Genomic DNA, 27228 nt, shown 5'->3' with positions numbered 1-27228 from the left:
GGGGATATTTTCTCATAGTTATTATTATTATTATCAGTATTTTTCACGCAGACGATGTATCAATGGAGATATAGGCTGTTACAAAAACATTCTTTGCAGCGCCCCCTGCATCAATGTTTGCAGTGTGCACTGACTTGCAGGCGGACGTGCATGCACGCGAGCAACAGATCTGAGCGCATGCGCAGTTCATTGTTTTGACTGAAAATGCCGTCGGTTTCGAAAACGGCGGCCAATGCGTCTCCTCAAACCGAGAAACCTACCCACTATACGTGAGTAAAGCTGCTGCGCAGAAACAACTCAATCGCTCGTGGTAGAAAGCGTTATGTGCACGTGCGCGGTTGCGCGTTTGCATTTCTTGCATTCCTCAACTCTTGTGTGTGCGTTCAAAACATGGTGCTTTTCCAGGCATTGTGACTCCCTAACGTCACATAGCAAACAACGACTGCACGCATACGACATCAACCCGAATGCAGGAAACACGGACATCGTAAATCACTTAATTCACGAGCCGAGTGTTAACGAAATCGTACACAATTGTTTCTCCGAGTTGGGAAATAGTTTTAGCAATCCCCTGAATGTAAAACCGTCAACTTGGCTGGCTAAATGATTAGCTAGGAACTCGCTAACCAGCCTGCTTGTAAATAGCTCGGCCTTATTTTGAGTTCCCCCCTTTGCTACGCACATTTATAGACGTACGCTCGGGGACTTTCAACCGACGCTACGTCGGAATACGTACGTAGTTTGCTCTCTGGATAGCAAAGCTAACGTCCGTGACCCAAAACACACAGCAGGCTACAACACAACACCACACCACGCACCGTGTTTGAACTTTTTCCTGACGCTACGTTGTTTGCGGTGTTCCTTATTGTTTCAGATACTTAAAGGAGTTCAGGACAGAGCAGTGCCCGTTGTTCCTCCAGCACAAGTGTACGCAGCACAGACCGTTTACGTGCTTTCATTGGCATTTTCTCAACCAGCGGCGAAGGCGACCCATCCGAAGAAGAGACGGAACTTTTAACTACAGCCCCGACGTGTACTGCACGAAATACGACGAGACGACAGGCATTTGTCCAGATGGAGACGAGTAAGTCCCCGTTTCTGTCCCGCAGCTCCATGAAGGCGGGATGCAGCTGTTGACTGCTGGTCCAGATTTATGAATCAAACTCAGACTCATGACACACAACAGTATTCAAAGCACAAGACATTTCATTAAGTGTTATATGTTCTTTATGGCTTTGGGCTCGTGTGTCCTCATCGGGAGTTCGTTGTGTGGGACAACTTCGAGTATATTTGTTAAAGTTGTACTTTATTGCTTCATATAGTGAGTTTTATAGGGACTAACACATGTTGAGAAACGTGTTAATTGTCTGTAGACCAAGGAGGAAGCTAAGCTATGGAGCTAACTGTTAGGTAGGGTTGTTTGCAGGTCAAGCACGTGCTATTATTATGCTTGTATATTTTGAGGTAAATTCTCATAGATTAAAAAGATATATATTTTGCTTTATTGCTGTATCTACAGTAACACAAGTGTGTGTGTGATGCACTATGTCACCATCAGCGTGCTTATAAAATGCCAGCCTGGTTATAAAAGCTATATGATACTGGAGTTTCTTTGTTTACATGACAAAAGAGGTCTGTGTGTCTTTGTAATCAATACTTTCTAGCAGTGGAAATAGTGGTCTAAACTGTGCATATTCTTTACGCAAAGTGATAAATGCAATATTAAGAATATAATGTTTTGCAATGTATTTACCAGGTAAAACTTTAGTCGCTTGGTGAGCAGTATTTATCATTTAGTGTCCCCGATCTGAAAGGTGTGACGTTGCTGCAGATATTGCTGCAGATGTTGGCAGCATGTTAGAGATGCAATCATGCATGGCCACTTCTTTGTCCTTTTGTGTTGTTGCATCATATATTAAAGTACTAAATGTAATATTTCTGATAGAACTCACTCTCCATGTGACATGACTTCACCTCTTGGTCATTGAGATGAGGCTACTCGGCAGGTTTCTGTGGGAGCCCTCCAGCATTACATGCACTGCTGATGCTACTATTAATTTTAAATAATGTGTTTGTCCCTCGCTGGGTATTTAGTTACACAGTAAAGAGCCCTATTTAGTTTGTGTTTTTGCAGTTTCCAGTTGTATTTCATGTAGCATAATTTGTTATCAGAATCAGCTTTAATGGCCATGTACATTTTCACATTCATGGAATTTGACGCTGGATTCTGCGCTTCGTACTTGTTTACAATAATTAGTTACAAGAGTTAGATATAAAAAATACATATAAAAGACCAAAAAATAAGACATTAAGGAAACATAAAAACAGTGTAACAGTAAACAGTGGTCCAGAAAGTGCAGGTGGAAGTGTCTGACTAATTGTTCAGTTGTTCAACAGACTGACAATTTGTGATTACAAGATAACAAATTGTGTTGACTAAACTGTGAAGTCGCACAGAAACTAGACGTGTGAATTCTCAAATTGGGCGGCAGCCTCTCTGTGTGACTGGGAATTAAAAAATGGCACAGCGTTTAATTGAGTCCCACACAGAAATAGAAATATGATTATTGAACTAATGGAAAATGAAAGACTGCTCTTCCTTACAATTCCTCCTCTGCCAATGGCAGCTATTTTAGTATGACCTTATGTGTTACCATAGCAACTGTTGCTACTCAAGTAAAGAAAATTTGGTTTATTCAAGAAGCCCTTTGACCAAACGTTTCGAGAGGCATTGATGGCGTTTCGGCCCTGCACCAAGACTAGAATCTTATTCTTGGTTTAAAATTAGTGTGCAACTATATGAACAGAAAAATCCTCCTTTTATTGAAAATCATATTTTTTTGCTCGGACCATGTTTTACATGTCAGGGCAGCGCTTGGCTCTTGTGTTATATATTGTGATTTTAGAGTTGTGCTGTCCAGTTACATATTGTATTTGAAGAAGATTGTCTGGTATTTTTGTTTTGAATAGATTTGACGTTTGGGCCGTACATTTTCTTCTCTTTTTTTTGTTTTTTGTTTTATTTATTTGAACTCATGACATTTTTCAATGTTGTGTCCTCGCTTCCTTAGCTGTCCTTATTTACACCGGACCACTGGTGACACAGAGCGCAAGTACCATCTACGCTATTACAAGACTGGCACTTGTATCCATGAGACAGACGCTCGAGGGCATTGTGTGAAGAATGGACTCCACTGTGCTTTCGCTCACGGGCCACATGATCTCCGACCTCCGGTCTATGATATCAGGTAACAGACAACGCAAATAGGGGCCTCTCCTTTCTCTGGAGTCAGATTGCTAAATGTGGAATTATGTAGACTGGTTGTACAACTTTCTTGGCTTTCTTTTCTTGGTATTTTGATATTTCGGGAAGTTTTTTTATGAATGAATTACATCACCAAGCTGTTATATCTGTTTCAAACTAAGGTTATGAGGCTATGTGTAAGATGGTCTAGTATACGGTGTAATACCACATTAAAGTAATACACTTAAATCGTAATTTGTTATGTTAAAGAAGGCTTAGTTTTATAATATATTACAATTATGTTTAAATAACAAATAAACTTAAGGGTGTTTAGCCAAGATCTTTCATGTATATATTTTACTTTTTGAGAAATTAGAAATAACATATATTTCTGTGCACAGAGAGATTCAAGCACAAGAGGCCCTTCAAAATGGACAGTTGGGATCAGGAGAAGGTATTCCTGATCTGCAGCCCGGCGTGTTAGCCAGCCAAGCTATGATTGAGAAAACTCTGACAGAAGACCCCCGGTGGCAAGGTGAGTTAAAAACCTCACTTTGATGACAACGGACTCATGCAATGCCAACACACCTTTTAGTTTCCCGCAAATGAAAAGGGCAATAATACTTTGTGCCTCTTTTGCAGATACCAACTTTGTTTTAGCAAACTACAAAACGGATCAGTGTACGAAGCCCCCAAGACTATGCAGACAGGGCTACGCTTGCCCTCACTACCACAACAGTAGAGATCGAAGACGGAATCCTCGGAAGTTCAAATATCGGTGAGACATTGCTTTAGTTTGAGTTAGAATATCAAAGCGTGTAAAGTTGTGTGATTGTAAGAGGTTAAGGGTTCTGACTCTACGAACGCAGGTCGACTCCTTGCCCGAATGTGAAACACGGGGACGAATGGGGCGAACCCTCCAAGTGTGACAGTGGGGACAGCTGCCAGTATTGCCATTCTCGCACTGAACAGCAGTTTCACCCAGAGGTGAGTGAATTAAGTTGCTCTGAAAATGAAACAGTTGATAGGTCGGAGTGTTCCTCTTCACTATGATTCATTTTAATTATAATGCCCAAGCACTAAAAGTGACTGGTTCCCAAAACTTAAAATTTGGAACAAAAAAAAATAGGACCAAAAAAATATTTTTTAAAAAATAGGAGCCCCTCAAAAAAAGAAAAGAAATTAGGACCCCAAAAAAAAAAAAAAATCTTTTTTTCGTTGCCTTTTTTTGTTGTTGTTCCATTGACCATTTTTAAGAACTGAGTAAAATGCAAAGTCCACATATATATATATATATATATATATATATATATATATATATATATATATATATATATATATATATATATATATATATATATATATATATATATATATAAATTGAATTATTTACGGAAATGGGCTTCCATACGAAACAGCCCAAATAGTGCGAGAAATTAGTTTTGGGCTGCAAGTTCCATAAACTATAGGTTTTATTTCTTTGCTTATATTATATTTTTGCAACATTGTGGTTGACTAGTTTTTCTATACAAACACATCTTGACTTTGTTTCTTATTGGCTTTTGTTTTTCTTCTCTTAAGATCTACAAATCTACCAAATGCAATGATATGCGACAAACTGGATACTGCCCCAGAGGACCGTTTTGTGCATTTGCACACGTAGAAAGTAAGTGAAAGTTTGTCTTGAGTACCGCTACAGTACAAAAGTAGAGAATTACAAATTCTTTAAGTCCGTAGTAAAGCGAATGCCCTTGTTGACTGCTAGTTGGAGAAGAGCTTGTCTGTTACGTCAGTGTGTCCAGCGGCAAAAGTAAACTGCAGACCCGCAACTTGCTAAGAGCCGCTAACGACACGGCTGACTGTGTTCTTTAGAGCCCTGAAGCTATATCGCTTGTTTATTCAAGTTTATAAAATGAACATTGACTTTATTGGATGAACGCTTCCTCGTTCAAAGGACACACACAGACACAAAGATTCCTTGTTTTATGGTTGGATGCACTATTTACTTACTAGATTGATTTTAAACCTGGTCCCAAAGTCACACGCAATGTTATTGGATGTTAGCTGTTTGCAACCTGGTTGTTTCCACACTATATGAATTTAATATGTATTCTAATCTTTCCAGGAATTCCCTCTACAGAAGAGACCATGAGCTCATTGCTAACAGTAATACAGTCCAGTTCTCAGGCCCAGCTGGGCTCTCAGCAGTATTCAGAGTGTCCAGTCAGTGAGTGGAACAGTGGAGGCAACTCTGCAACCAGTAGCAACGGACAAGTAGGAAGTGTATGTTTTCTCTGTTGCTCTGTACCCAGTAGAACATGTTTCCCATGTTTGACTTCAAGAGTCGAGACATTTCTTTAGTATATCAGTTTGTTTTGGAAGAAACCTAAATCTCAATTCAGCCATTTACAGCCATTGACATGTTGTGCTCTCATTTTTCTGTTGGCATGTTTTTTATACTATATTGTTTCGTCATTGTTACTATTTTCTTTCCTGTTTTGCATCTCATTGCTAAGTTGTTTGAAAAGAACAGAGGTTTTTCTTATTGAAAGTGCTATTTAAGACTATAATTAGTTTATTATTATTACCGTCTCAATCGGTGATGGATTCTCTCGTCCGTTCAGAATAATGCTTTTTATTTTTTATTTTTTTAATCTATCATCCTTTTATTAAGACCATGTGCACTTCTCTTTCTCAGGTTTCATGTTCTAATAGCTCGACTGTAACTCCAAGCTCAGGAAGCGACAGTTTGTTATCCCCAGTGGGATCCATCGGCAGGCCCAACCCCTTAACTAGCCATAGTTTATGTTCAGAGTCCACCACTTCCAGTGTCTCCTCTCTGACGTCTAACTATCCTAGAGCTCCGGGCTTTGAACGTGAGGATCAGGTATACAGACTGCTCTCTTCAGCTTTCGGAAGAATATAACTCGTAGACCCAACTTAGGGCTTTACTGTGTCACTGTTATTCATTTTGAATTACTGTCTTTTTTTATTATTTCCCATTCTTGTCATTTTATTATCACTTTTGGGATATGTCTACACTCTAGGTCTCTTTTCATGTGTTGGGGGCCTTTCTAAATAAACACCTCAATAGTATCTTATCACTTGATGAGAGTATCTGATAGTTTCTACCTGGATGATTGGCCAGCAAAATGCTCTTTGTTTAGCTTTTGTGAGTGATATTCTCTCTGAGAGGCTCGATCTTGCAATCATACTGCCGAAAGAATATTTTTACCACGCATACACGGCCAGTTTTTGTAACTCTGACACAAAGTATTGTAGTTCTTACAGAAGAATGCAGCCCACTCACAGTAAATGTCTCTATCATTGGAGTTGTACTGTAATCAAAGGCAATGTTGTTGAACCATTGCAAAGGCTACTAAGTGTCAGAAAGAGTCACGTTACATGTTCAGCCTCCACTCCTCTGATTTGGATCAGATGTAATCCAGTGGAAAGGTACACATAAATCATGACAACAAGAAGAAGCACTTAAAATCATCAGCATCCAGCGCTGCTCTTGACGTCACCGTTAGCTCCACTGGGTGAAGGGAATCAAGGTTGAGGGCAAACAGTTTATTTAACGTAGTTTTTGGGTGTTAGCTGAGATGTCGTTGTTGTCATTGAAATGTGCTGTTTCTGTGTTTGCACACTTTTAGATGAAGAACAAGGGACATGGGGATCACAAATTAATGGACCAAGAAAAACAGGTTTGTGTTTAAATGGGTTACTTTGTTGATGATATAACATAGTGCTTTGATTTATTGGAAATCAAACGAATGCCTTTTGTGCTTTCCTTTCAGACACAACACACTGTATTCTCTGCGGTGAACCCTCTGGCATCGAGCTTCACCTCCAGCATAACATCCAGCTTGGCCTCGAGTATTGGCTCCGACAGCTCTTCACCCACCACCTTATCCACGATGAATGCAAAAGCCACTCCTTTCTATCCGGGGAGCAACACCGTGGAGTCTGTCATAGGTATGTCAAGCCGACTGTAAGAGAGAGATAAGATAATCCTTTATTAGTCGCTCAGTGGGGAAATTACAGGATTACAGCAGCACTGCTCACAAGTAAATAAAGATAAAAATCAAGTAATATAAATAAACAGTAAAATGGTAGTAAAACAAAATTAAAAAATAACAGTAAGAACAATAGTAAATATACAGAGGGAATAAAAATGTGTATAAAAGTATGTGAACATACTTAAACGTAATGGATATTGCACGAGGGGGTGAATTAATGTGATCACAAGTGTTCATAGTGCAAATAAAGTATTCATAGTAAGCAGATGGAGCTGACTGCTCTCTTTGTGTATTTTGTGATTTTAAAGTGACAACTGGTTGTATCTGGTTCTCCTCAGGATCCGCTTTGGACCTGAACTTCAGCGACATTAACGTCGCGTCTCTCGAGAAGGAGTTAGAGGAGCAAGACGACAGTGTTGGACTGGCCAGTAAGGACACCGAGCTTGCTGAAGCGCTTTCAGTGGTCTGAGCAGTCGATCACAAATGGTCTCCTCCTATTGTGCTTCTAGAGCAAACCGTATTGACTTTGTCCCCGCAGGTCAAAGGGTGCTCGGCAGCTCGGCCCCGGTTAACATTCCCGGCTCTCTGGCTCGATCGTCCTCCTTTAATTCCTCGTCGTCGCTCTCCACCTCCCCGCTCAGCTCCCTCTCCCAGTCTTTGTCGCAGTCCCTGTTGTCTGCGACGCTATCGCAGCAAAATCAACCTTCAAACATGTTGGCCAAGCATGAGCACGGCCTCCTGGGAACCCCCTCCTCCTCTTCCCAGAATTCATTGGGTAAGCTGATAACATCAGGCATTTAGTTTTAAGTGAGCTGGAAAGCTTTTGACTTCAGATTTGCATCTCGGAGTCTTCTATCCCAATAAAAGTAGTTTAGGATTCTTCTAGATTTAATGTGTCACTCTGTTCTAGCCATATCCTTGTCAATGCTTCAATCAACTTTAATTACATTTTTAATTTAGTTGCATATGCAGAAGTTAGACTGAGAGTTTGATTGTTTAAATAACTGTTTTTTCCAATGAAGCAACAAGAAGGATTCAGTTCTTGAAATCTCAAAGCTCACTCCTATAAAAACCCTCAGATTAGGATTGACAGAGGTAATTTGAATTATCAAAGTGCTCTTAATTAATTGTAACTCTCCCTCCTCAACTAATGACTTACTTTGATGCTTGGTCTTGTGGTCTTTTGACACATCCCTCCCGTAGGCTTGAATGGAGGGGCGAGCAGCATTTGGGACTTTGTGAGTGGCAGCTTTTCACCGAGTCCGTCCCCAGTTTTCAGCAGCCTGGCCTCGGCCACCAGCAGTGCCGATCTGGCTCGCCTTTTCAGAGATCTGGACGAGGCCAAGAGGAAGATCAAGCAGTGGGAGGAGGCCTGGCATCAGGTCAAACAAGTCAGTGTTACGAATGCGCTCTCATACGTATCTTATCAGAAGGATTTCTCTTCTCCTAGATGGCAGTTTTTTTTTTTGTTTTAATCACAAAACTCAACTTTGTTCCAGGCCTGCGAAGCGTGCCAGAAAGACGCCCTTGAAGCAAAGGAACAAGCGAAAACGTCCGAGGCGGAGCGACAGCTGGCCGAACAGAAATGGGAGGAAACGGCACGCAAGCTGAAAGAGCTCCAAGGGGACTTTGATGTGCTATGTCGCACCCCTGGAACACCTCTTCTTCGTAGCTATAGAGAGCTGGACAAGCTCCCCTTGTCAAAGCTCCACTCCATCCAGAGTCAGCTGCGTAATGACCTAGACCTTATAGATGGGGTAAGACAGACTAGATCACACACATAATTTCTTCTTTTTTTTCAGTAGCGTCTAGTTTTATCATTCAGATCTATGTTTTTTTTTTGTTTTGTTTTTTTTTGGTCATCAAGCATGCTTCTTTTGAAAAGTCTGCATGATTTGTATTTTCCTCAGTCGCAGCTGATATTCATTCTTTTCTTTCCCAACAGGTAATATATCAGCTTCAGTCAAAGAAATGTATAGTTTGCCAAAAGCATGATCGCTGCGTTGTTCTGCAGCCGTGCCAACATTATGTACTATGTGAGAGCTGTGCACCTAGTAAAACAGAATGTCCCTATTGTAGAGCAAAAATATTAAAGTGGTGATGACACATTACTGAAGGTACTATGTAAAGATCTAGCCCTTTGAAAAACTACTAATAGATATTACATTTTCTAAATAGCAATGTCTGTTTTGTACAGTGATTGAATTGATTGAGAATACAATGATGTTTGACTGAGAAAGCAAATAGTATTATGGATCAGATTGTGTACCAGGGATTTAATCATTGTAGTTTTTGCTCATTTTATGTGCACATTATTAACCTTGCTCAACCAGATAGCTTCCTGAATGGAAAGCCACACACTCAATTTAGAATATCAAATTAACTCGCTATGCCCTTTTCTTAAATCATCACCCTAAAGGACATATTTTTACTGTCATGTCAGCGATACATTATGGCTAATATGCACGGTCAACCTGGCATATTGCTCACACAATGAATAAACGATGACATGCCAACGGGATATTATACTCAAAGACATTAACAAGTGTAAGTCTGCATCTCTTCCTTCATGTTTGGCTGTTAATGGAGTATGGAATTACTTTGGAAATATTGCGGATAAAACTCTGATTTCTTTTCGTTTAATGCACTTGAAGTCCTTCAAGGCTGTAAATCTGAAGGCATATGGTGGAAATGTGTATTTAAAAGGTTACATCACAGGTTATTATATTTGAAGAAAGAAACTTACTCACTGTCACTTCACTCTTAAATCTTAACTGAACAGTTCTAGTTTTAATTGTTTTAGGGTCATTTTTTCACTTTTTTTGATGGTGGGGAAACTTAGATAAACACGTAGAGTTCACTCACTCAGCAAGTCCAGTGATGTTCAACATAAAATGGGCAAAACTCAAAGCTTTTTGTTAATTAAAGAGGAATACAATAAAGCGAAGAATTCAAACCACACTTGCATTCAACACTATAGGGAGTAATAGAAAAAAGTATTGTCCAAGTATAGAGACTGAATATATGCAGATATTGGGCTGGAACACAGCTGTACTTGTAATCACACAAACCGAGCAAACGACAAAACACTCGACACATCTTTGTGTTCCTCTTTAAATAAAGCCACATTTTCATAAACATCTTTTAAATGCAACCGGTCAAGCATCATACGTTTGATTTGTTATTGAAGCACTTTGTTGACCTGGGACTTTAATTAAAGGGTATATAGAAATCTGCTTTAAGCTGCTTTGTAGGTATTACTCTTGATTTTCTTTTTTCTTTTTAGATTTATATTTTTTTCTATATAAGCTAACGTCTGAAGCTTGTTGTGTGTACTGTGAAACATCATTTGGATACTTCATGTTTCCTATTGTAAAATCATAGCATGGTTCTACATATTAAGATTTCATAGAAAATGACTTCATAGTTTCTACTTTCATAGTTAGATTTATAAAATTTCAATCAAATAAGTGCAAATTTAAAATGCATTTAGGCATAACCAGCAGCTATAATATCAGTAAGGCACATGCTACATGTTAAGGCTGTAATTCAATCAGTTAGTTTTTTTGTATAGATTTATATAGCCTAGCCTATTAGAAAAGCATGTATTGTATTTGCTAAAAGCCTGAGATGGTGATTTTTGTAGGAATCTAGTCTCTCGTCTAGAACATATCGGCCTCTAACTCTAAAGTGCCTTAGTTGAAAAGGTTATGTGTAGAATGGTCAGAGCGACACTCAAGTAGTCGAAGCTTGTGCAAAAGGTTTCTACAAAATGTGTCTTGTTTATTAACCTTGCAGAAACATTGACATGTGTGTGACCTGAGACGTGTATGTATAAATATTTGCCAGTGTATTTGGCCCAACCCGATTTAAGTATTTCTGCAGAAGATAACTGAGAACAAAATGTTGTCAGCGGCCGCGTCCTGACTCCCACTTAGAAATGAACCTCCCTCCTTCCACCCCCACTCATTCCTCGGTCGTGGTGCTCTTTTGGTGCAGCTTCAATCTTTGAAATTAGGTTTTTCCAATTCTGTCTTTGGGAGTATGCAAACAGGACAGATGAATTTGTCTTGCGATATGAATTGCTATACAGCTGTGATGCGTTTCAGACAGTTAGGTAACTTTAATTTGTTTGTGTATTTCTGCAGTAAATGAAGAATTCCGTACGTAGTTGACTTGTAAATTGGAAAGGACTTGTGTGTAGTTTCCTCTAATTGAAATGACCTTCTACTGTGTTAAAAAAACAACTTTTTATTCTTGCGTTAAATTCAACAGATCATCATGTATCTCCAGGTACACCTTTTGCTACTTCTAAATATGGAAAATGCATTGTTTACATTCATATAAATGACAATTAAGCAACTCAGAGGAAAATAATCAAGAATGGTTATGGTATTTCAGCATTTATATGATTTGTGACTTCATTATAGTACAGCATAAAAGGCAGGCGAAGCACTTCTGGTATTGCATGTTATGCGATATATTAACCAGCTAAAAAAAACAAAAAAAAAAGAAAAAAATAGTTAGCACTGTCACACTGCCAGAATATTTGTATAGACTTCATTTTAGTGTAGTAAAGGCTTAACAACTTCTGCAAGCTTCGCTGCTACTGGAACAAGGTATTAATGTAGTTATGTGTTATGCATTTAGATGTTTGAATGTTGTTGTGCATCCACAGCTCAGATTTCCAAAACTATGAAATAATCTTCTGCATTTAATTTAACTAAATCCGAGTCGACGGTTCAGTACTTTTGTATTTCACTGGGAATGATGTCACAGACCTGTACTGCTTTAAATTGTCCCTTTTTTATAAATTGATCGGAGGTGATGTACATTCGTTGGGTTTCTCTTTCTCCAGTGTACGGTAAAGCAGATGTTGCAGGGCCCTTTGGTCGATTTAGTTTTTTGCCTGTGAAGCAAACTGTAATATGGATGTCTAGTGTGGAAATCTCAAAATCAACCAAAGTGGTGTTCGAGTCGCCGTCCACGTGTGTATTCCAGAGAGAAAATGTACCCTTTAACAGAATTCAAATGATTCCTTGCGGCATAATCGGACATATCGGCCTGTAGTTGTGAGCAGCGCTGGTCTGATCCAAAGCTCCAAGCGGCACCAAGGCCATCCGGATGAAACTCCGACAGCATTGTGAGGGGCAGGAATTCAGTTTTTGCTTTAATTGATTCAGTAATACATATTTCCTCATATTGAATAAACAACAGGACTATGCCAATGGCTTTTGCTTACAACAATAATGGACTTGAGCCTATTTTTGCAGTTTTACCAAAGACTTGAACTGTTATTTCTTTTTTTGTTTTTTTGTTGCTACATTTCATTATTTGTTTTATTTCCGTAAGAAACCTAAATTGATTTAAAACAGAAATCACCTAGAACCTTAAATAGATCATGTTCATTAACGGCAATTAATGACATTTTTTTTCTATCTTAAGTTAGCGTAAGTGAGTTGATAGAGAAATTATAAAAACTGCATTGATCACATCCTTACAAAATGTGTATTTGTAAATTAGATTTTGTGTTAAGTATACATCGACGTATATGGCAGGCCTGTGCAATACTGGCGAGCACATGCCGACCTTAAGTGAGGATTCAGTGTCATTTGTGCTTCTGAAGTGGCCATATAAACCTTTTGTTTCTTGACTTTGCTTAACGACATAATCTCAATCACTTTGGAAGTTGATGGTTATGCATTATATGCTGTTATGATCGGCCCGCAGCGACTGCAAGGGGCTTTCTTTCTATCTGACTCTTTTGTTTTCTATTTCTTAAAGCAGTGGTCCAAAATTAGTTTTTGTAAAAACGACGGGACAGATGATGATTGTGACAAACATTGATGGCAGATACAGACATAATTAAAACTGAGTTGTTGTTATTTGTAATTTGTTGTTGGTCTCAAGTGGTCTACTGGCCCCAATTCAAGTTTCCAAAAAAATTTAAACGAAAAAATCTCTTGACAAGCACAGCGTTCATTTCTTTAGATTTATTCAATTGATCTCAAACGGACCGGCTACTTTTTCAAGTACATCTGTGCCTTTTTAATGATTACATATTGTTGATTTGGAATGAAGAGAATGTCCCCGAGACGGTGTGTGCTCTCGGTAAGATGGCAAAATATAACCTACTTAATTAGAATCAAAATTCCAGTGCCTTACAATATTTTCGTGGACCAGGATGTGATCGCTAAATGAGCCTCTCGATTACGGCCACTTGAGTTGAAAGGATCGAATGAGCTTTGCTTCATCGGTCCCAAAAGAGGAAGCAAAGGTTGGAAATGACTGATAATCGTCTCTCGGTCTGTATTTGCCATACCATTAAAACAACCACAAAAAACAGCAATACTTAACTAATGAATACACAATTTTGATCTCAATAAATCATTTGGCACCAAAAACTCAATTGTTTGTAAGTAAAAGCACCAAATAGGAAGACTCTTGTAAATGAACTGTAATAGATGTAACATTATGCTCTGCATTGGAATAGTTTAATCTATTTTGCATTATTGTTAGTTGTTGTGTTGTCTTTTTGTTTTTAATATTATGAAAATGGAGCCTGACAATTTATGCAATCTTGTACATGTATACGACTATGATGTGTGGAACTTTTCAAATTAAGTCAAATACTCGCACAGCAAAAGTAAATAATCTGAATGTGGAACCCAGTTGTTTCATACACTTTAGAGCATTTCAGTAGAAGTGTTATTTTAACATTGAAGCCCTGAAATATTGAATGTATTGTTCTAAATTAGATTTTAAATGAACAGGTCACTGGATATTATGAAGCTCAGTTAATTCATTATGATGTAGCATCTAGTTGTGAATCACTATTCAATAAAATGTATTAGTACTAAAACAAATGCAAGTTTTCACGTATCTATTTGTCAGCATAATGAGGAAATTGGGGAAAGAAATGTATTTTTCTCAGGGTGAAACAGTGATTTAATGCGTTAAATCTGAGGAAACTGCATTTCATGGATTGATTTACTTAATGTCAGTGGGTTTAGACATTATTTATAGATTAAACATTATGTCCCTTATTTTGTGACGAGCTGTATGGATATGTAGGAACTTCTCTACTGGTAATTGTAGAACTGATTCTGTTGGTATATTGATTTGTTTGTGTTTTAAACACAAACATAGGTGCAAGTCTTAGAATACTAGATTTTTCTTTTCTACATTGAGGATTGTGTACGGAATATTTTCTGTAGTGCTTTACTAGTTTGTTAACACTTGTTAAATTGTTACACTACAGTTATGCAATGGTTTACAGAGTTCACAATTATTTTTATCATCTTGAGTATTAAAATAATTTTTCATCTGAAATGTGTGAATACTTTTTTGTCTCAAATTACCAAAGAAAAACATCTGAAAACATCTGAAAATCAAAATCAAATGGACACAGGAGGAGATGGAAGGTGTTTTATTTTAATTTTATTACAGTACAGTTACTTGTAAACATATTTATATTCTCTCAAACGAGTCCCTCTTAGGCAGTTGATTTATAGATTATACATTTGAACTTTATGGCACAATAATCTCACATTTGATGCTTTGTCTCAGGAGACGAGGCATCGAATAGGTAGCTCATCAGCTGCTTAGCCTGCAGGAGAGAACACAACATAAGCAAGTTCAAAACAATATTTCATAACAATACAACCAATCCTAACGCAGCATTACAGCTGGTTGCTTTACCACGAGCAGCTGAATCAATTAAGACGAATAATTGATATGAAGACATCATCTATATTCATAATTTACCTCTTTCTGGCACTCTGGGTAGATAATAGTTTCCCCCACTTTTTTTAGTTCTGACCTCTCCCTGTAGATGCTAGTGCAACAATGAAAGACACGGGGAAAAGGAACAAGTTATTTATAAATATATATTCTAGATGTACAAGTTTTCTCTTTCTTTTACCTTTGAAGAATTGAGGTAAAGCCGGTCACGATCGCTTCACCTTGCAGCGCCATGATGAGACAGGGCGCCGAGTAAAGATGAGCCATCTTTTAAGGAAACGATAGACGAGGGGAGAAGCAACTGTTGACTGCACCGTTTGTAAGAAAGCGTGCCCGTAAAGCAACGTACCCGCGAGCCGAACCTCTCACCCTTTCGTTCCCCCTTGATGACACCGCCAGTGTCTCGGCGATACGTTTCCTCTGCTCGTCGTCCAGTATGCTCATCCGACCTGCCACCAGATGGCAGCCTGACCTCAGCAGCTGCTCGAGCATTTCCAGCTGGGATGGCGCTTGGCTGAGAGGTGGAGCGTTTAAGGGAATGAGCAGACAGGTTGTCTGCCAGAGAGCACTGTGTATCCCTGGTACCGATAAACAAGCAAAACACGGTTGACAAAGGTCATCTGGAACAGAGTCATATTTCAACATCATTCCTGAGGAGTGCTTGCCAAAGTCACAATGAATGATTAAATCATTTCAAAGGCACCCATTTTGCTTTAATAAATGATTAATCCATGAGATCTGTAATGCTTTGACTTTAATAATGACAATAGTCAGGAAAACGTGAGTACCACCTGAGTCCACCACTAATGCAAAGTGAATATAGGGCACAGCCTGTCTCTGCAGACTTTACAGAGCTTTTACTACAAGTTATATCAACACATCTTGTCTGTTCATCAAAATAAAACCAGACAAGTAGTCCAAACCTGTCTTTGGTCCCGATGCCCTTGAAGGTGAAGCACTTTCCTGGTCCACAGGGACTAATCTGCAGCTCTGTTCACGCTCCACGGAGAAGAAAGAGTCTGAGCTCACGCTGAGTATCTGAAACAAGAAACCGAGCACAAAGGCAGAATGTTTGTCTTTTATCACTCCCAAGTGAAATGTGTGTGGGAGGCATACCTGCTCCTTTCTCATTGCGCCGGTCTCGGTGCAGCAGAGCCCCTCTGGAAAAAGCCTCCTCACATCCTGAATTGCTTTCTGATATGATCCTGATCCTATAACATTGGCGACAGAGCTTTCAACGCCACAGTAAGACGGGGCAAGTTGGAGGCAATTCAAAGGGCTTCATAAAATGCACTGGTACTGTTGCACACATCCAGTTCTTAAATGTGTGCAGGGCACTGACCGTAGATGCCATTGTACGAACGAGCCATGCCATGAAAGGTCCACAGGGACGAGTCATCTCGGTCCAGCACATCCAGCAGCCTACTTACAGCATGTTCCCCTCGGAGGCAGAGAGCCAATGAGGAGCCAGAGCACAAGTAGTCCACGTGGGCCTCCAGTTCTGAGGGGTCCTGCACACAGCGGGTAACACCTTATGAATCATTAAGGATTAGGTTTTTTACATGAATGGAAAGCTTGTTTTTCAGAGAGATAATTATTATTAGTTACACTTTCGGCAGGCAGTAGTGAGGTCGCAGTGCTTTTGTCCAGGATCACGACACGCAGGCCCACCAGAGTGAGGCCACACAGCTGGAGTTCGCAGACTATTTTAGCCAGCGTGTGATTCCAGATCGTTGGCTTGAGCAGGCACAGAGTGACCATCATCTGTGGATCTGAACAGAAACCATGATGCATTTACACATTATAAAACACTATCTATCTATCTATCTATCTATCTATCTATCTATCTATCTATCTATCTATCTATCTATCTATCTATCTATCTTATCTATCTATCTATCTATCTATCTATCTATCTATCTATCTATCTATCTATCTATCTATCTATCTATAACTCACATCACAATACATCACAATATCAACTGATGCCAGGGTTAATATTTCAGCTCAACATGGTTGTTATCATAATTATTCAAGAAGTTTTCTTCTTGTACACAAACCTTTTGTCTTGCAGTTTTGGTGTGGAGACATCAGAACGGGCCGTACGCTGTGGGCTGTAGTGGACAGAAGTGGAGTGATGAGACTCTTCCTGGCGCTTGCGCACAAGACTATTATTATTTCTTCTTAAATTATGTGAGAGGCTCAACTACTGCAAACTGGAAATCAACTCAAAAAACTCAATTCTAGACTAGGTATCCGTTTGCATGTTGGTAACAGCACTAACCAAACCTACCAGGAATTATCTCCTGCTCAAAGAAGAAGAGGGATGTTTGCCTGAAAGCCACTTCAGGTGTGGGTGACATCAGGACGCTGAGGTTAGCGGGGTAATCTTGTGGCAGGAGCTTCCTCAGTAAAGCAAAAGCATCGGCCCGTTTAAGAGCGCACACTAGGGCAGGAGCCGCCATGAGACGGTCCACGCTGTCTCGACAGAGCCGCTGCCCCACCTCGTACGGGTTTAGTTCCTGAGCCTGGAGTCGAGTCAACGCAGGCAGCCACTTTAGGCCAAGCAGCTTGAACCCTGTATGTTGTTCATCGCCTTCATCATCAACATTGCAACATAGAGAAATAAAGAGTGCGGTCAGTTTTGAGAATTCTAAATAAATAATTCACCCACACACACACTACTCCTTCATTAAACAGTGAGGGCTGCTGTGTGTGTTTGACAGTGTATTTTGTTTGTTCTGTCAACTCCAGTTTCCAAACGCAGGACAAGCTGTGCTACAGTTGAACTTCGCCCACCTTCCGGCTCCTCTGTCAGCACTCTGTGTAAGAGGCTCAGGCCTTGTCTCCTGTCCTTTCCACAGAAGGTCAAAACCACCACCTGCTCCATGTCGGCGCTGGATGGACACTTCTGATGGGACAGGATCACACTGGAGGGGTCCGGCACTGCCCACATGCACCGAACTAAACAGCAAATATATAGAAGAAACTTTGAGTAAAGGGAAACAGCAGAGGAGCTTCTCCTGCTTTACTGACCTGAACACACGGTGCTCACCAAAGGCGCAGTACAGGTTGCTGCTGTAAGGCACAGTGTGGAAACAGAAGCTTGGATCTACTGTCTGAACCCCATCGACTCTGGACTGGATGAAGCCCAGAAGCTTTTGTGCCTTGAAGTCTCTCATTAGGGCTGCAACAACATAATAACTGAATGGTTATTTGATTGGAAAAGAAACATGGTAATGCTGACTTTTCACCTAATTAAACCTAAATGTACAGAAGAGGGAAAACATCTAGTCGTTATCCATTTTCAAGTCTGATTAAAATAATTTAGGAGTTAAAGGGAAATTTGGATTCTCCACCTAGGTATATAGTGTGAAAACAGCCGCAGTTGTTCTGTGTCTCGCATGTGCCAGTGACATAATGCCATGTTTTGTGTTTGTTGTAATACTCTAGTGCACCACTACAACATGTTCTACAATAATCAATGTTTTTTCTTTAACCTTCGGTGTCTGAGGTGAGTCTTAAAATACCACACTTTTTTTGTTACCTGTTAAAGTCATAAATACATGAGAGAAAACTATTTAGATCCAACTTAGAAAATGGATATCTAGAAATGTGTTTTTCTTAATTGCGTCTCAGGGCTTCCATAATACATAATAATTTGAGATGGAGTTCAGACCTGCTGGCAGACTAACACCGTGGTGCACTGCATTTTCTTTCCTCAGTAACAACACCAGACAGTGAGAGGGCAGCTCCAGCTGACCCTGCTCTGGGATCACAGTGGGTGGACTGCAGAACACACGAGACTAGAGAAAAAATATAGAAGTAACATTTGGTACATTTGGTGCAAAGATCACAATCGTAGCTAAATGTTCCATTAGGATAGAAATGTAATTGATCTGAGTTTGTATGACAAAATTTCATTTCCCCTTTCACCTCTAAGTGAATCCAGTAAATAGTTATTGACCTTTGTCATGAGGCTCAGTAAAATCATATGTTTCTATTCTACACACTATTCTTCTCAACTCTGACAGTAGTTTGTAGTTCTACCTGCTGGTTGGAGAGTCCAAGGACTGAAGCTCCGTTGCTCCGAAGCTGCGGCCTCTGCAGCCCGCACAGACTGAAGCCTCTGCGTTCACAAACAGCCAGCACCTGGCCGTAGCAACATGGAGGCACGGCAGGCGACACTATCAGGAGTAAGTCAGCTATGCAGGTGGGACGGGGAAGAGGATTACCGGCTCCACTCACGTAAAATTATTTGATCCTTGCTGCAAATTAAATTTCCTGCAGGACAGTAAAACTAAATGTGGACATATTGCGCCCCTTTTGACAGTTGTGTGACAGTACCTTTTGTCGTAGCACACAGAAAGACTCCTCGTCTGTCGTTCGAAGGGACAACTCTACAAACAAAAGTGACGGTGACTCATAACAACATTTTTTTAAATCTGTTTTTCACACAATCTTATGACATTTTGACAACAAACCTGTTTTGAGGCCAGTTGTGCATCTGTGCACTTTTTCCTCTAACTCTTCCTGAAAACCACAAGCACAGCTCCCTGTGAACCTGGCCGGCCAGTCGAGGGGAGAAGAAGAGAGGAGGCTCGAGTGGATTGCGATCAGTCCCTCTGGGCATCAGAGGATCTAAGGAACTAGTGAGATCTTTCAACACTGCGTGGGCATGAAGGCCCCGCACAGCAAGGGCAAGAACAGGCTGGCAGGTCTCATCAGCTCTCTGGATAACTGGTACAGCACCTGTGAGCCAAAGGGACAATTTAAATTCAAAGAAGACACTAACAAAGGACCTGAAGGACACAGTTAAAACTAGGATGCACACCAGAGCAATGAGCCAGATGGAGAATTTTTGAGTAATTTATGACCAGGCGGCTTCTTACCAGCGCTGTCACTCAGGAACCCCTGTGGTGGATAAAGCAGCCGCAGACCACACACATCAAACCCTGAGTTGAGAACATGCTGGAGGGTGTAGTGTGTTATGACAGGATGTAGGAGGAAAGCTTTGCACCCCAGAGCGACCGATACCTGCAACAAAAATAAAAGCAACATGTATTTAGTTATTCAGCCGTCACTGTCTCTGATTCAGTGCTTCTTAGGTTCACAAGACACACGCCTTGGAAGGACATGCTCACTTCTGTGTCCAGCTCTTGTGTGGTCTCTCTCCCCTTACAAACATGCTCCTGGGTTTCCACAGTCTGCCAGTAAAAGCCTGGAACAAGACCAAACGTCCTATCTATAACCTGAAACACAAAGCCAAGGGAGCATAATACAGTCAGCAGAATGCTAATTCTGTGCTTGAAAATTATAATAAATTACTCTCTCTGGAGGACATCACCTTTTTGTTGGAGGTGGTTGAGATGAAACAATTCAAACGGGAAGAGGGCAGATGGATGGGAGAGGCATAGGCTTGTTGGTTCAGTAGGTTTCTGAGCTCAGGGAGCCAGCTGGCGATTGCAGTGATCGAGGTCTCAGTGAGGAACTTGCACACATGATTATAGAAAGGTGTATGAATATCGTTGTCCCTTTTCTACAAAACAAACAAACACAAGAGAAGAACAGCATCAGCACAGCTATTAAAAGCCTACAGAGCGTGTGTGTTTCTTTGTATTTGTTTTTTTGCTTTTCACCCTCGGTGTATAGGAGTGATGAGCCACAACTAAGACGTGCAAAGCCAGTCCGTCTTCTGTCCACAGCTGCTGGAGTCCTGCGACCCAGAATGGGGCCGTTGCACTGACCTCTTCTTCATCGCGGCGTGGCTCAGGGCCAACCTAAAGCACGTAAGCAAGCGACCCTTACATGGTGAAACTCAGCTTCATGATAACAAACGTGAGCACACATTAGGAGAGAGAAGCCGCTGCTCACTAACCAAAGACAGAAACCAGGCCACTAAAGTGTTGTAGATGTCGGATTTGGTTGCCGCTGACTCCAGATGTTTTCTCTTCCTGTGAGCACTTGAACCAACCACGCCAGGACTAGAAAGGTCTGCGATCAGTAGCATTTGTGCTTTACCTTCAATATCTGTTGGTAGCGTACAGATTGACTGTCGATGAGATGCTTCCTGAAAAACAAGTCCTGATACTGTAAGTGTTGGCCATTTTTCTAAATACTGTACATTTAGAAATGTGTGGCACTTACAAAATCATAAAGAACATCAGTTCTTTCAGCAGCTGGCTGCTTCTGATTGACAGATCTGGCGGGACGATGTATTTCTAGTTGCTTAAGAATCTGCTGGTGTTGTTCAATTTGATATGTCTGTTTAACTCGTGGTCTCTGTTGGTCACTAAATCAAAAACATTGCAATGGTTAAGAACATGCCTGTTTATTCTCAATGATGAATAAATAAATAAATAAAAAAGGCATACCTCTGCTGCTTTGGTTCTTTGATTGTTCTTTTCTGAGTTGTTGGTGGGCTTTCCATATTAGGGTTCTTGTACTCAAACTGTACATAAGTAGGTTGTGTATCTCCCCACAGAACGTGTGACTTACATGTAGACTCTACAGACTGAGGTAGCTTCTCCTGCAGTTTTTCTGGTAGATTATCTGGCACTGAATGTGGAGGGTTTGCAGATTTATTGGGATAATTGTTTTCATTTCTTTTCATCTCCCGGATTTTCTGAAGTAACCCGCTCTTTCCAGTCACTTCCCTGGAAGCAGAGACATGACAATATGAATTAAAACAAAGCGTGCCGGACTGAAGCATGACAAATGTTTCTAATGCAGGATACATGTACCTGTCCCCTGTCTGTGATCCAGCAGGTGCTTTAAGATTGAATTTCTTTGCAGGTGGTGTTTCCTGGCGATTGTTGAGGTTGGACGACGATTTGGACTCTGATGAAAGATTTGGGGATGTTCTTGTTGGTTTTGTTAAAGAATCAGGGACACGCAGGTCAATATAAACCGTGGGGCATTCCTGCTGGTTCATCTGCAGCTCGTCTTCCAACATCCTTGATGATTTTTTCCACACATTGTTATGTCTGCGTGAAACAGGTGATTATTATCATTATCTTACAAGCCTGGTCCCAAAACATAAACAACGATAAGACTTACCGATCTGGACGTTTCTCTGGCTCTGACACAGACTTAGATGAGTGGCTGTTACAGAAAGCAATCAGTCTCTCCATGATCCTTTCCTGGGATCGGTCCTTGTCATCTGTGATCAAAACTTAGATTGATTGATCAGGTAAATGAAATATATAACCCCCCCATAATCATCCATAAACCCTAAATTATTTGCTATCGCAACAGGCGTGTGTGTGTGTGTGTGTGTGTGTGTGTGTGTGTGTGTGTGTGTGTGTGTGTGTGTGTGTAATAATGACTTACCTGAATGTGTTTTCAAAGGTTCCACCGACACATGCTGTTGCTGAGGTAGCCTATCCAGATGTTTGAGAACATCATCCAAATCCCACTGGTCAAGCCTCTGAATGTTAGTGTGTTACAAAATGAGTATTTTGTAAAACAATTTCAGCATATGATTATCCTTTAAATGTTTGTACTTTGCCAAACTCACTGCAAACGAGAGAATGGGGAACCCCCCATCAGCCGTTGTGTCGTCTCCATTTGGTTTCACAGAGGCATCTGGCTTAACTTTGTTTAACTCCACAATACTTCTCTCACAAGAGTCTGCCTTTAATAGTGAAACAGGAAAGAAAATGTTGCCTATTTAGAGCATGCCCTGATATGCTGATGTGCAGAGTGGCTGCACTTCAATACAACCCACCTCAGCATCTGCATGTGCAAAAGTTACAGGAGTGCCTTTTACATATTCACCATCATCCAACTGCACACTCTCTTCTGACCAGCGTGTATGAGCTACAGGTTTCATCAGCTCCTATTTGAGAAAACACACACAAATATCAATGTTTACTTGTGTTTGAGGAGTCATGAGCTTACCGCGATTAACACTCACGAAACTAAGTTATAACTCACTAACCTGTAGATCATCACCGTCATTATCATCCATTGAAAAACGGTTAAAGTCTTCAGGGACCGTCAGGGGAAGACCAGCTGGTCTTTGAAATATCGTGTCTTCATTGTCGGACTGTAACGTAAAGAGGAACCATTACTGTTGACGTTAATTGTAGTTGTAAGTAACTTTATACAACGTTAACGTTACTATGTTAGCTAGCAGACGGTAGTACATTTTTAGGAAATAAAAAAACAACAACATACTGATGAAGAATCAAAGTCGATGTTTGGTACAAGTGGTTTCACTTTCTCCAGAATGGAATCCCAACTCAACGAAGAACTCGGATCCATCACGAACGGGAACACAAAGGACTTTCTTCTCGGACATTGGTTACCAGTTGTGTGCCGCGGCTCTTTGGTTACCGGGGCAACGGGAAACTTCGAAGTGCACGTGTGCGTCGCGTGGGCTTCCAGATCAGTCAACAATGTTGCCTTCAGGTGCCGTCGGAAATATTGTGACTCATTAAATAAAACGACAGGAATGTGTTTGTGAGAGAGAGAGAGAGAGAGAGAGAGAGAGAGAGAGAGAGAGAGAGAGAGAGAGAGAGAGAGAGAGAGAGAGAGAGAGAGAGAGAGAGAGAGAGAGAGAGAGAGAGAGAGAGAGAGAGAGAGAGAGAGAGAGGAGAGAGAGAGAGAGAGAGAGAGAGAGAGAGAGAGAGAGAGAGAGAGAGAGAGAGAGAGAGAGAGAGAGTTTTTAAACATCAGTCTAGTGTAGTATGTGCGCATGAAGAGTATAGTGCACTCGTCATGCTAGCTGGCTAGCTTTATTGTGCGTTAGCGTGACCCGAGCCAACTGTTGAGAGGTAACGTTACATATACTCTGTTGCTACTGAAATACTAACTTTAATTTAATCGTATGTGCTATAACATTTTTGTCCTGTGTAACTTTTCCATTTAACTAATTTATGAGAAACATTGCTTTGTATAAATCATGTGTGTACTGTGTGAAGCTAGTATGTCCCACTCAACTAAGTAATTCATATTTTGTGGGTAACGGAAGAAACATTTTGAAAAGAAAGTTAAAGCATTCAAGTTTTAAAACATTTATTGTCGCGGTGAAGACAATTTCTTAATTGTGTTTTTTTCAGTGATATACATGTAGCATTACTACACCAAGTAAAATAAACGTCTTGAAGACATTTTAGTTTCTGAGCTGTACAGATATGTTCAACCAGCCCAGTCACACAAATGAATACATTGGGATTCATACTTAATGGGCTTAATTTAACATTTTGTAAAAGGCAATTTTGTTTTTAAATTTCAAATTGTAGGCCTATAAGCCATTATTTTATGACAGTTTTTTACTCGCATGACAACATTTATCTGTCGATAGTAAATGTGAAACAAGAACCTAAATCATACATTCATATTAGAATTCAAATATTGAAATCAGAAACTGGAAGAATACACATTGTTGAAAATTTCCCAGATTACACCAACCAGTTCCCTGAACATATCTGTGTGTGTGTGTGTGTGTGTGTGTGTGTGTGTGTGTGTGTGTGTGTGTGTGTTTGTTCAGCAGCTTTGGAAGAGTTCACTGTCAATATCTCGCAGGTCCTGACCAACTAGATGTGGCGGGCTGGTGCATGTAATATTGTTGAGTATGGTGATAGTTGTGTCGGGCTCTTCGCCCTCCGCGTGAGTCTCCACTTGCCGAGGTATCACCGACGGATTTCTCAAGCTGTAGTTTCGGAGTGGGAGGGCACTGCAATCACATTTCCACCGGTTCCAAGAGAGCAAAAGTTTTTCCATACCCTCCGGAAAATCAGGGACCATGCTTGTCAATGTATTGGCTCTCAGGTCCAGGTAGCGCAGTCTTGGGAGTTGCTGCTTTGTGCCATTTTGCAAAAATTGTTGACATTCATTGTTGGACAAGAGCAAGTACTCCAAATTCTTTAGGCCAGAGAATGTATGTGTTGTGAGAACCTCCAAGTTGTTGAAACTCAAGTCCAGACCCAATAGCCCCCCCAGGTCCGCAAAACTTTGGCGTTCTACCACAGAGATGTTGTTGTGCTGCAAGAAAAGCCTCCGTAAACCAGAGAGTCCAGTGAAAGCTTGAGTTGTGACTCTTTCTAGGCAACCTCTGTCCAAATGAAGGCTGTGAAGCTTTGACAGACCTTTGAAAATTTGGTCCGGCAGACTGTGGAAGCAGCTTCCAGACAAGTTGATGACGGCAACATGAGAGAGTCCAGTGAAACTACCCACTTGTGCCTCCTGCACTTGGTTGTGCTCTAGCTCTAGGACCTCAAGGTGACCAAGCCCTTCAAAGATCCTTTCCCCCAGGGCTCGGATCCTGTTGTAGCTGAGTCGTAGCTCTTCTAAATATTGCAGATCACGGAAAGTCCTGGGCCTAATTCCAGTAATTGAGTTGTTGGAAAGACGCAGTACATGAAGACTATGCAGGCCCAAGAAAGTGTCGTCATGAAGAGAAGTCAGTCTGTTGTTTGTGATATCCATCCATCTTAGTGACTTCATGCCGACAAAGGCTCTGGGTGCTACTGTCACAATCTGATTCTGGGCCAGGTATAGCTTTTGCAGTTTAGTTAGTTTAACAAACACATTAGCTTTGATGACCTTGAGTTGATTTCCAGTCAGATCCAACTCTTTGAGCTCAGCAAGATTTTGGAAAAGCTGTGGCTGCAAGTAAGCAAGTCTGTTCCCTGCGATAACAAGCTCCCGTAGACCTTGCAGGTCATGGAAAATTGTCTCGGGTAAAACTGCTAATGAGTTCCACCCTAGGTTAAGAAGCCACATGTGTGAGAGTCCTGCAAACAGTCTTTCTTCAAGACGAGTGAGTTGGTTGTTATGCAGACTAATTGAAGCAATGTTAGGTGTATTCTGGAAGATCGTACCTGGTAACACCCGGAGGCGGTTTCGCTCAAGGTGAATGTGTGCAAGCAACCTAAGTCCTTTGAGAGCCTGAGGGTCAAGTGTCACCAGCTCGCCACTCTGCAGATTCAAAAAGTCCAGGTTAGAAAGATCCTTAAAATATGCAGCTGGGAGGGAGGTGAACAGGTTTCCATCCAGCCAGAGGGAATGAGTAGAGGGGGGCATGTCCGACGGGATTTGTGTGAAGTTACGAGCACTGCAGTACATGTTGAGCTCCAAGCTGTAGTCATCATACAGACAGGTGCATCCTTTGGAACATGGAATGGGCTCTTCGGCCACTTTCTCTCCAGCTGTGTCGGGGTCTGGCAACACCAGTGATGTTCCCAGTACCCACAACACCAACAACACAATGGTTTGCATACTAGCTGTGGATAGAATAATAACATTAAAATATGATAAATACTGACTAAGTAACAACATAAATCAGACATTTGTATTTGTTTGATGCCGTAAGTTCTGCATTATATTGCTTACCTTAAATATGAGGGGTCTTGATTTAAGGCAGCCAGGCTGTGAAACACTGAATCGCTGAACCTTGTGCAATTGTTTGTATGCTGAATGGACAGTTTGTCAAACCCCCAAAGCCTTTTTTTTTTTTTTTTTAAAGTTGGCTGCACTGATTTTGCATTTAACCCATACATGTCCAATAGACTTGTGTTGAAATTATTTTTTCATCTACAGACCTGTTTTCACAGAGGTTCATATTTGGTTTTCCACCAGTATTCATTTTGATTATTTTGATACAATTATCTAATGTCCTTAATGGTTATACTGTTATCTGGCCTCAGTAAAGGTGTTAGCCATACTTAATTAAGGTCCCATACATGTATCTGCATTATTCTTAATACATTCAAACTAATGAGGGATTCAGTGTATAGTAAGTGGCCTTTGGTATTTACTAAAGTCAGGGTCCTGTCCATCAGTGCATTTGCAGTAGATTTTAACTGATGCACAGATACAGTGAAGAGTTACGATGGACCTAGTGCACCAGACCTTTTACAGAATTTATGATGAGTTCTTATATTTAACCTTATAACATGCACATTTAACATCGGGTAATATGAGGCATAATTGTATTTCACCTCAAAATTGAAAGGGTATTCTTCATATTGAATATTGGACCACAGTTATAAAATTCTGACATTTTTTTTTAAACTGTCTAGTCACACCTTTTCCTGACTGAATGTAGACAAACTCATATCCCAACACCACAGACTTTAAACTAATCAGAGCAATACTTTTGGTAGGAAAATAGGAACACTGTAAGACGCTCCAAGTTCAAATGACAAATTTCCCCAGTTCAATTCATGTAATTTATATGATTCTATATCAAACAGTTTCATTCAATCCAAT

At 40.6% G+C, this 27228-nt stretch overlaps 4 protein-coding genes across 10 annotated transcripts in view; 2 read left to right on the top strand and 2 right to left on the bottom strand.

Annotated features, from left to right (window-relative positions):
• The first annotated feature begins 204 nt into the window (after nucleotides 1–204).
• On the top strand, nucleotides 205–14598 carry unkl (unk like zinc finger). Of its 5 annotated transcripts, none has more exons than XM_068578310.1 (16): nucleotides 205–269; nucleotides 875–1084; nucleotides 3072–3248; nucleotides 3646–3779; nucleotides 3887–4022; nucleotides 4114–4231; nucleotides 4826–4910; nucleotides 5370–5518; nucleotides 5943–6131; nucleotides 6901–6951; nucleotides 7045–7222; nucleotides 7605–7694; nucleotides 7805–8041; nucleotides 8470–8657; nucleotides 8766–9023; nucleotides 9212–14598. In XM_068578310.1, exons 1-16 carry the CDS (start codon nucleotides 205–207, stop codon nucleotides 9365–9367), a joined length of 2421 nt encoding a protein of 806 aa, XP_068434411.1. In that variant the 3' UTR covers nucleotides 9368–14598. The 5 variants fall into 5 exon arrangements, with proteins under 5 accessions (XP_068434411.1, XP_068434412.1, XP_068434410.1 ...); XM_068578311.1 differs by having other exon boundaries at nucleotides 5370–5527; nucleotides 8470–8648; XM_068578309.1 differs by having other exon boundaries at nucleotides 5370–5527.
• An 82-nt stretch (nucleotides 14599–14680) lies between these two features.
• On the bottom strand, nucleotides 14681–23344 carry LOC137786768 (dynein axonemal assembly factor 8). Its single transcript, XM_068578862.1, has 30 exons — nucleotides 23191–23344; nucleotides 22952–23059; nucleotides 22739–22849; nucleotides 22529–22645; nucleotides 22342–22438; nucleotides 22069–22171; nucleotides 21753–21995; nucleotides 21384–21665; nucleotides 21157–21301; nucleotides 20888–21079; nucleotides 20649–20789; nucleotides 20357–20548; nucleotides 20154–20261; nucleotides 19902–20046; nucleotides 19494–19761; nucleotides 19357–19409; nucleotides 19060–19214; nucleotides 18689–18815; nucleotides 18065–18196; nucleotides 17809–17973; nucleotides 17303–17605; nucleotides 17070–17123; nucleotides 16618–16781; nucleotides 16352–16520; nucleotides 16126–16220; nucleotides 15933–16047; nucleotides 15379–15587; nucleotides 15191–15276; nucleotides 15034–15103; nucleotides 14681–14875 (listed from the first exon to the last, which is right to left on the bottom strand). Exons 1-30 carry the CDS (start codon nucleotides 23275–23277, stop codon nucleotides 14813–14815), a joined length of 4299 nt encoding a protein of 1432 aa, XP_068434963.1. The 5' UTR covers nucleotides 23278–23344; the 3' UTR covers nucleotides 14681–14812.
• A 327-nt stretch (nucleotides 23345–23671) lies between these two features.
• mrtfbb (myocardin related transcription factor Bb) overlaps nucleotides 23672–27228 on the top strand; it is a 70204-nt gene continuing 66647 nt past the window's right edge. For all 3 annotated transcript variants that reach the window (XM_068578489.1, XM_068578488.1, XM_068578487.1), the window contains exon 1: nucleotides 23672–23789. The gene's annotated coding sequence lies outside the window, so the exon portion shown is untranslated. The remainder of the gene's footprint in view (nucleotides 23790–27228) is intronic.
• igfals (insulin-like growth factor binding protein, acid labile subunit) lies at nucleotides 24502–26235 on the bottom strand. The gene has a single exon (XM_068578490.1). It carries the CDS (start codon nucleotides 26233–26235, stop codon nucleotides 24502–24504), a length of 1734 nt encoding a protein of 577 aa, XP_068434591.1.

Source organism: Clinocottus analis, unplaced genomic scaffold (assembly GCF_023055335.1).
Source record: "Clinocottus analis isolate CAN_PGR_092001 unplaced genomic scaffold, fCliAna1.0.p SCAF_16, whole genome shotgun sequence".
NCBI classification, from domain to species: Eukaryota; Metazoa; Chordata; class Actinopteri; order Perciformes; family Cottidae; genus Clinocottus; species Clinocottus analis.
Note: the sequence above shows the minus strand (reverse complement) of the source record. Positions and strands in the feature narration are given on the sequence as shown.